This window comes from Arvicola amphibius, chromosome 7, assembly GCF_903992535.2.
Source record: "Arvicola amphibius chromosome 7, mArvAmp1.2, whole genome shotgun sequence".
Classification (NCBI taxonomy): domain Eukaryota; kingdom Metazoa; phylum Chordata; class Mammalia; order Rodentia; family Cricetidae; genus Arvicola; species Arvicola amphibius.
Window position 1 is genome coordinate 125,568,985 of NC_052053.1, and position 10,356 is coordinate 125,579,340.

General features: G+C 38.4%; 1 protein-coding gene across 1 annotated transcript; it reads right to left on the reverse strand.

Annotated features, from left to right (window-relative positions):
- Window positions 1-7,228: 7,228 nt before the first annotated feature.
- Window positions 7,229-7,465, reverse strand: LOC119819967 (reactive oxygen species modulator 1-like). The gene has a single exon (XM_038338187.1). It carries the CDS (start codon window positions 7,463-7,465, stop codon window positions 7,229-7,231), a length of 237 nt encoding a protein of 78 aa, XP_038194115.1.
- Window positions 7,466-10,356: the final 2,891 nt, after the last annotated feature.

The following is a 10,356-nucleotide window of genomic DNA, read 5'->3' on the forward strand; positions in this document are numbered from 1 at the left end:
AGTATGTTACTGAGAGTGTTCACTTTAGGAAATATAGAAAACCACCCATACAAGATTTATATCCAAGGTGTTGAAAGAGGCAGGTACTTCTCTGCTAGTGAGTCTGAAAAGTAGCAATTATACATTACTCAGAACACAGCATCAAAATGATCATTGTTCTGTCAGTGTGCTCACTGTGAGTACATTACTTGTAGGCTTTTAAGGGAGCAGTTCTTCTTTGTCAGGCTGAGGGCATTCAAGTGAACCAAAAGGTCAATCTAATTAAAAAAGAGAAAGAACTTCAAACCACGAGGGGGAAAAAGATCCAGCTAAATGCCAAGGAATTTATATAACGGCATGCATGTGGTAAACACTCAAACAATGAGATGAATGCACAAAAGTGTCCAAGAAGAGAAAAAGGGTATACTGTGACCTTTACATTATTATTTTTAGTAAATTAAATGATATTTGCTCCTTGAAAGAAAAACAATGTGCATTATCTAGATTTAAAATATAATTAATTTTTGTTATGGCTTAGTATTGTACAGCATTGTTTTCCTCCGGTGATTCAAAAATATTTCTGTAAAGTGTTGAACAGGGAAGCTAACTTACAAAGTAGCATCCTGTGTGAGTAACCCTTCCAAAAGAAATAGTTACTTTAATTTTATTGTCACACTTTATAAATTTCTAGGCAAGAGAAACTTCTAAAGTTCAGTTACAGTGCTTCAATATTAGAGTTCAAAACTTTATAGTGTTAGTATGTTTGAAGAGCAAAGCAGTCATGCTATTTGTAGCTAGATACTCTCATTTGTTTTAATTCATCCTTTCTCTATTTTCTATTTAGTGCTAGTCACTATGAAACTAAGTAACTGTATTTTATTGGGCTAAAAACAATAGGGATGAGCTTCCTCTTTTATGGTAACTGATCTCCCATGCAATTACAAAGTGATCCAAACTCATAATAACTTAGTTAAATGCTTTATGCTAGTAGCCTGTTAATTACCAACTCATAATTTAAGTGGGAGGAGAATCCTTTCATTAGCGATTATATTACCAGTGTCTTAACTTCTTGTATCTATTGGCATTTTGCCATTAGCTACTTGTAATACTATATTTCTGGAAATCAAAATAAAGTACAATGTGTCTACAAATCAATGGTCTCCAGGTTGCCTTAGAAGAAAAATACCTTTTAACATTCTTGCAATCAAATCATTCTAATTGTAACAAGATCAAGGGCCTATTTCACAAATGTGAAACTCAACTTCATAAGCAAATTCTAAGAGAAACACAAAGTCTCCCATTGATTTTATTAATGCAAAGCACAGCACTCCCCATAAGAAGAGTAAAAGGTCATTCATTCTTGAGGCAAACGTGCATGACTATGACATATTAAAATGTATTCAGGCTGGTATAAATGCCATATTCCAATGTAGAAATAGTTCCCTAAAGTATTTAAAATTTTATAACCAAAGAGATTCATAAACAGTATAAAGTACATTGGTGGGAGCACGGTGAAGGTGGGTTACAATGCAGAGAAATAGTTGTTAGCATTTTTATGGTCTACCTGATGATATTTTTACCTTTGGGGTGAAGAGAAGCTAGTGTTCTGAGTCAATATGTTCTCAGGTGACTTACTTTATACTAATAAGTATTTTATATCAGACAATAACAAGAGAGCTAAATGTCTATCAAGGAAAATAAAGGTAGCAATGAGCCAGAAAGATAAATGTGGTATAAGTCACATACATATAGATATTAATCATTAAGTAAATGATAACCATCTAAAATCCCTAAACACAAAGGTCCATTCATCCATTGGTGCTGATCTATTCTTTAATGGCCCAAGTACATCTTTGCATTTTAAGCTGGCATATTCAAAAGCCAGAGATTCTGTAAATACTCATCTAGCTTCTGGGTCTGTTATTTCTATTTGTACATCCTTAGTTCATCTTTGTAAAAAGTCACTAAAGTTTTAGTGGCCTTGTTTAACACTAATGTATGATTTAATTCTTTTTTTTATTTCTGATAATCTCAAGACTATTCTTTTTTTTCCTCATTTTTTTATTAAAGATTTCCATCTCTTTCCCTCCTCCTCCCCCCTCCCTCCCCTCCCTTCCACCTATACCCCCACTCCCTCCCTCTCCAAGACAAAGAGCCATCAGGGTTCCCTTCACTATGTTAAGTCCAAGGTCCTCCCAGCTCCCCCTAAGTCCAGGAAGGTGAGCAACCAAACTGACAAGGCTCACAGTGAGCCCATCCATGCTGTAGAGTTCATGTTCATTGCCATTGTCCTTGGCTTCTCAGTCCTCCTCCACCGTCAGCCACATTCAGAGAGTCTGGTTTGGTCCTCTGTTCCATCAGTCCCATTCCAACTGGACTTGGTGGTCTCCCGTTAGATCTGTCCCACCGTCTCAAGAATCCTGTCCCAAGCATTTAAGGCTGCTGTATAGCACAGGGACAAGGTGTGTTCATTACAAAGAGCTTGATCCTGTGGGCTAGCATAACAGCTCTTGCTAAGAATTTGATTTTGGAAACCTCAAATCCTTTTGCTCTTCCCTGTTGTTCTAATATTTTTGCCACCTCTCACTTGTAGCATTTCCATAGTAATTGTGGTTTGTCTTCAAGGATCATTGAGACAAATTGAAGTCAATCATGAAGAGAAGCCTTATTGCTTGAAGCTCATGTCTTTACCAACTTCCTAACAAATGGTGAATGCAAGCCATATGATACTTTTCTTATATCATTCATACTTATAGATTTCAATTTACATTCTTTGAATCCTTTGTGGTATTAGTACTTGATGGTTTGTCAGAGGTGAATATGGGATAAGTAGCTAAAACTCTTGATAAGTCATCTCTGACAAATACTGGCGCTATTAAGTCCTTTCCTTGTACCTTCTTTTCCCTGCATATTAGTTCCAATAATTTCCTCAATCAATTCAAATCTGTTTAGCACTGTCTTCTGTAAAAGTCTGACTCTCATGACCTGTGAATATTTCTAATGATTTCATAAACTCAATAACTTCTGGTCCTTATTCTGCACATATGATTCAAAGGTATGAAATTTTCCTTTTAATAATAACTTCTCATCCTTGGATATTATTTGGATTACATGCAGATTGCTTTCCTGGGGAAATACTCTATCTGCTAACTTATCATAAACTTTTAAAAGATTTTGAGTATAAATTTTAACAATATGAATTCCTCCAGATAATTTCTCTGCACCCTTTGATATGGATTGAATTTTGTTTGTCAAATTGTTGCTATCCTTTTCAACGGTATTAATTTTTCAGCTAACTTTTGATTTTCAATTATATAAATCCTGTCAGTTAGCTGTTCATTATTAGTCTATACAGACTATATTGCTTCTAAAAGTGTTTCATTCTTAAGTCTACTATCAAGCCATTTTTATGATATAACATAAATAACAAAATTAAGTCCCAATCTTACAAAAATGGATGTATCAGAAAAAAAACACATAAGCCTTGAAGAATACATCCATAGTATAAGCAAAATGGTTATAAAATTCCAGGGTGGTGATATTTTCCACCATTTTAAAATGTTCAAATTTATTTGTTTATTTGTTAATCAGATAAACTTATTTCTGTTATGAGATTTTAGCACATTGTTGTAGATATAATGATCATTATTGGCCAGCAGGTGTTGTGGTTGTGGGCGTGCATGGTGGGCAGATACAACAGTCCTGCTTACTTCTGTGGTGGTGTTGGTTCCGTATTTCAGTGGCTTTAAATACTAAAATATGCTTACCAAATTGAGAACAATTAATTTGATTCTGTACACAGAGAGCATTTATTTATTTATTTATTTATTTATTTATTTATTTATTTATTGGTGGCCAGACTATCAGGGAAACCAGAGTTTGTGAGCTGCGAACACAAACTGGAAAGCTGTACTGGTGTGTGGGACATAGGGAATTACCAAGTCACAGCAGGGCAGCCATGGGTAGTCACTAAGTCGCCATACCATCCAAAGTATTAGCCACTTCATGACAAAGATGTAGCCCAGCTGCGGAGAGTTTTCAAGCCAAATGGACAAGGCTACCCGCTCCATCCCACATGGTTTATCATCTATCCTGTTCCACCAATGTTGGGGACCAGATGTATTGGATTACAATAAAGTAGTCCCACACTAGCTCAGAATCAACATAATAAAGGGTTCTTTATTTTGGGGTGGACCCACAGATCAACAGACCTCTGCATGAGCAAGGAACAGGTACCAAATTCAGTAGCCAAGACAGAGAGCACACATTTCTGCATCTGTTTTTATAATACCCAAGACCACACCCAAAGTGGTCTAGCATCTCAAAGGCTATTGCTTAAAGGAGTACCCACAGCAGGGAGGGACTAGGAGGGACACATGGATTTCCCTGTTATTGGAAAGTAGAATAGATTTTATAGGTGGAGTGGGCAGGAATAGGTGACAAGAACAGGAGGATCACTTGGGGAGGGGCAGGGGAGATAGGTTTGTGGAAAAGAATATGAGTATATACATATAGAATAGAGCATAATTTGAAGGTCTGTAGGGAAAACTAACACTTTAGAGGCTTTTAAAATATATATAAAGGTGATCCTAGTGAATACTTCTACTAATGTGGGAGACAGAACTCCAACTGGTTATTTCTTTATCACATGAATCTTCTAGAAACCATTCCAATTGAATGGGTTGATGAGTGGGTTCTATGTAAACCCCAGACAATGCAGATTGTTGCCAAGACTGTTAATTGTTGTCTTCAAATTGACAGCAGTGCCCCAAAAGGACAACATCTACATAACTCATTGAATATATAAAAGTCAAGCTTTTGCCTAAATGTAGCCTTCACGCCTATGTTTTAGTATCTTTAGCCTAAGAAGGACTCTGCAGGGAACCAAAGGAGAAACATTAAACAGCAACCAAGTCACAAAATGTGTGAGCTACAATTTGTCATGGCTACCAGATATGCTAGGGCAATGGAAACAGAATTTGTAGAATTAGACAACCCATGTCTGATTTGATTTAGGGCTGACTCCATGACATTGAACCTATAAATGACACTACATGGCTGAAAAAGAGGAATATGGTATGTACTCACCAATAAGTGGATTCTAGCCATAAACAAAGGGCATTGAGACTATAGTTCGTGATCCTAGGGAAGCTAAATAAAAAGGTGAACCCAAAGAAATACATATAGTTATTATCCTGGATATTGGAAGTAGACAAGATCGGTGCAAAAGTTGGGAGTAGGGATTGGGGTGGGTTTGGGGGAAGGAGAGATAGGGAGACAGAAGGGAGAAAGGAGGATTGGGGAGAGCTTTGGGGAATGGGATGGCTGAGTTGAAGGAAAGGTGGATATGGGAGCAGGGAAGAAGATATCTTAACTAAGGGAGCCATTTTAGGGTTGGCTAGAGTCTTGGCTCTAGAAGGGTTTCCAGGTGTCCAAGGGGATTTCCCCAACCAGGTCCATGGGCAGCAGAGGAGAGGGTGCCTGAACTGGCCTTCTCCCATAGACACACTGATGAATATCTTGCATATCACCATAGAACCTTCATCTGGCAAGGGATGGAGATAGAGACAGAGTCCCACATTGGAGCACTGGACTGAGCTCCCAAAGCCCAGATGAAGAGCAGAAGGAGGGAGAACATGACCAAGGAAGTCAGGACCATGAGGAGTGCATTAACCCAGGGAGATGTTGGGATTGATCTAATGGGAGCTCACCAAAGCCAGCTGGACTGGGTCTGAACAAGCATGTGATCAAACCGGACTCTCTGAATGTGGCTGACAATGAGGACAGACTGAGAAGCCAATAATAATGACACTGGATTTTGATTCTACTGCATGTACTGGCTTTTTGGGAGCCTAGTCTGTTTGGATACAAACTTTCCTAGGATGGGGGGAGGGTTTGGACTTCCCACAAGGCAGGGCACCCTGACTTATCTTAGGACTGGAGAGCTAGGGGGAGGTGAAGTGAGGGGAGTGGGAGGGAAATGGGAGGATGGGAGGAGGTGGAAATTTTAAATAAAAAAATAAAGATAGCCCAGAGACCTTGGATAAAACCAGAAACTTCTGATCTTTAAAAATAGCATTAATATTTCTCCTAATACTATTCTGCTATATACAAAAATCAGAGTCATCAATAAAGAGGCCTACTCTGACAGCAGATATGAACAAATACAGAGACTTCCAGTCAAACATTATGCAGAGACAGAGAGAGAAAGACCTTGCAAAATGCATCTCTAGGTGGAATGTCTCCATTAAATCCCTCCCACCAGAGCTATAGGGATCCTGTGGAATAGGGAGTCAAAATAGTGTAAGACTTGGAGGGTATGAAGGATTCCAGGGAAACAGGGCCCTTTAAATCAACTGAGCAAAATTCATATGATCTCACAGATCCTAAAGCAGCAAGCACAGAATTGAACGAGGTCTGTGCCAGGTTTTCTGTGTATATATCACAGTTTTTGTCTTAGTATTTTTATAGGACTCCTTTTTTGTGTTAGTCTGACTAAAAGGAATAAACCAGGCTTTAAGTGTCTTAAAGCGTTGTAGAACAAAAGATCTAGTTATGAAGCATGGCCTAGTATTTTTTCAATATATTAAAATCATACAGCTTAATGGGAAGTCATTTTTCTGAACATCCACAGGTATATGTGTGCCCAGTGGATGGAATATTTTCATGTGGTAAGCATAAAAACATTGAGAAAACACCTCTAAATATTTTTAGGGAAAAAATGAAGTGACTCATCATAGAAATTAAAGACAGAAACGGTTATATATCAACAGCTAGTGATCCCATGGCTGTTCCATGTGGGGCTCCCCATGAAACAATTACTCATATGGTATGCTGACCTGTTGGACACTAGTTGTCTCCTGCTATATACTTCCCCTGACATCTGACGATTCATTAGATTTTCTTATTCAATAGGAGCTAGCAGTCCAACAGTGGACATTAGCATGCAAGAGAAGTTGAGAACTCTGACTGCTCAGGTCATCAATCCAGTCATCTTAGAATTACTGATAATATATGGACATTATGCAATATTCTTGAAGAATTTCTATTATTATAAACCAATTGGTAGTCCAAAGAAGCTGTAGTTTGATGTCACTTAAGGGTAACTGCAGAAGTAGCGAACATACTTACTTGAAAGGATGTCACGTTGTTGTTGGATTTTTGTTTTGTGGGGTTTTTTTTAGAATAAAAAATCTTTTATTGTACAAGAGTCGAAATGGATAGATGTTGCAGGAAATCACTGCCCTGATTAACATCGTACGCACATTCTGATAGCCGTGAATGTGCCAAAGGTGACGTCACTCTGCATCATGGTCTTTTCAATGCCGCCCATAAGTTCCCAACTTTGCATTCTGATCCTGAGACAGGAGAAGGTGCCCAACAGTGCCCCGGCCACCATGCCCATGGCACAACTCATAACAAAGCCCGTCTTCACACAATCAAAGCAGCTGGGCTGCGACTGCCTGTAGGGACCTATGACCAACATCACATTCACTCAGCGCCACATCTCACACTGAAAGCTAGGCAGAGGATCATCCTTGTGGATTCCTGTGAATTTCTCTAGAGTCAGGTTTCTGGCTAACCCTATAATGGCTCCCTTAATCAAGATATCTCTTTCCTTGCTCTCCTCTCTGTTCTTCCTTCATCTTGAAAATCCCATTCCCTTCAGTTATCCGCACCTTTTCCCCTCCTATTCCCTTTCCTTCTCCCCAAACCCCATATGCTCCCAATTTTGTCAGACGATCTTGTCTGTTTTGACTTTCCAGGTGGATCTATATATAGTCTTCTTATGTTTCATCTTATTACTTATCTTCTCTAGATCATGAACTAAAGGCTCAATATCCTTTGTTTATAGCTAGTATCCATTTATGAGTGAGTACATACCGTGAACATCTTTTTGGGTCTGGGTTACCTCACTCAAGATAGTGTTTTCTAATTCCATCCATTTGCATGCAAAAATTCAAGATGTCATTGTTTTTTAACCACTAAGTAGTACTCTAATGTGTAAATGTGCCACATTTTGCTTATCCTTTCTTTGGTTGAGAGGAATCTAGGTTGTTTCCAAGTTCTGGATATTACAAATAATGCTACTATGAACATAGTTGAACAAATGCCTTTGAGTGTGATTGAGCATCCTTTGGGTATATGCCCAAGAGTGGTATTGCTGCATCTTGAAAGAGGATGATTCCCAATTTTCTGAGAAACTGCCATACTGATTTTCAAAGTGGCAGTACAAGTTTGCATTCCCACCAGAAATAGATGAGTATGCCCCTTACTTTATGTCCTCTCCAGCACAAGCTATCATTGTTTTTTTTTTTTTTTTTTTTGATCTTAGCCATTCGGACAGCTGTAAGATGGTGACTCAGAATTGTTTTGATTTTCATTGCCTGCAGGATAAGGAGGTTGAACACTTCCTTAAGTATCTTTTGGCCATTTGTTTCTTCTGCTGAGAATTCTTTGTTTAGTTCTGTACCCCATTTTTCAATTGGGTTATTTAAATTTTTGATGTCTAATTTCTTGAGTTCTTTATATGTTTTGGAGATCAATCCTTTGTCTGATGTGGGGTTGGTGAAGATATTTTCCCATTCAGTAGGGTGTTTTTTTGTCTTATTGACTATGTCCTTTGTTTTAAAGAAGCTTCTCAGTTTCAGGAGGTCCCATTTATCTATTGCTGCTCTCAGTTTCTGTGCTACTAAGGTAATATTAAGAAAGTGGTTTCTCGTGCCCATGCATTAATGACCACTTCCCACTGTCACTTCTATCAGGTTCAGTGTGCTGGGTTTTCTGTTGAGTTCTTTGATCCATTTGAACTTGTGTTTTGTGCATGGGTATAACTATGGATCTATTTTCATTCTTCTACATGTTGACATCCGTTAATGACAGCGACATTTATTGAAAATGCTTTTTTTTCATTGTATAATTTTAGCTTTTTCATTAAAAGTCAAGTATTCATAGGTGTGTGGATTAATATCTGAGTCTTCAATTCGATCCCATTGGTCAACCTCTCCATTTTTATGCCAGTACCAAGCTGTTTTCATTACTGTAGCTCTGTAATAGTGCTTGATGCCTCCAAAAGTTCCTTTATTATATGGGAATGTTTTGGCCATCCTGGGTTTGTTGTTTGTCCATATGAAGTTGATTATTGTTCTCAAAGTCTGTTAAGAATTGTGTTGGGATTTTGATGCAGATTGAATTGAATCAATAGGTTGCTTTTGGTAGGATTGCCATTTTTACTATGCTGATCCTACCTATGCAAGAGCATGGAAGATTCTTCCATTTTCTGATATCTTCTTAAACTTCTTTCTTTAAAGACTTAAAGTTCTTGTTAAATGGGTCTTTCACTTTTTTGATTAGTGTTACCCCAGGATATTTTATGTTATTGTGGCTATTGTGAAAAATGATGTTTTTCCTCCTCCACCGTCAGCCACATTCAGAGTCCGGTTTGGTCCCCTGTTCCATCAGTCCCATTCCAACTGGACTTGGTGGTCTCCCATTAGATCTGTCCCACCGTCTCAATGGGTAAACACACTCCTCACGGTCCTGACTTCCTTGCTCATGATCTCCCTCCTTTTGCTCCTCATCGGGACCTTGGGATCTCAGTCCGGTGCTCCTATGTGGGGCTCTGTCATTTTCTCCATCCAATGCCAGGTGAAGGTTCTATGGTGATATGCAAGATATTCATGAGTATGGCAATAGGATCTGTACATTTCTGGCACCCTCTCCTCAGCTGCCCAAGGACCTAGCTGAGAAACCAAGGACAACGGCAATGAACATGAACTCTACAACATGGATGGGCTCACTGTGAGCCTTGTCAGTTTGGTTGCTCACCTTCCTGGACTTAGGGGGAGCTGGGAGGACCTTGGACTTAACATAGTGAAGGGAACCCTGATGGCTCTTTGTCTTGGAGAGGGGTGGAGTGGGGGTATGGGTGGAAGGGAGGGGAGGGAGGGGGGAGGAGATGGAAATCTTTAATAAAAAAAATGGTGTTTTTCTGATTTCTTTCTCAACTTCTTTATCATTTGTATATAGAAGGGCTCATGATTTTTTTTGAGTTGATCTTGTGTCCTGCCACATAACTGAAGGAATTTATCAGCTGAAGGAGTTCTCTAGTAGAGTATGGGAAGAGTATATATACATATACATATACATCATATTCATATATATTATGTGAATATATATATATATATTCACATAATCTACAAATAATGAAAGTCGACTTCTTCCTTTCCAATTTGAATTCCCTTGATCTCCTTTTGTTTTCCTATTGCTATAGCCAGAATTTTGAGAAATATGTTCAAGAGATAAGGAGAGAGTAGACAGCCTTTTTTGTTCCTAATTTTAGTGAATTTTTTGAGTTTCTTTCCATTTAATTTGATG

Bases quoted from the DNA above. Each gene is read 5' to 3' on its own strand.
- LOC119819967 (XM_038338187.1), bottom strand. From the start codon at position 7,465: ATGTTGGTCATAGGTCCCTACAGGCAGTCGCAGCCCAGCTGCTTTGAT.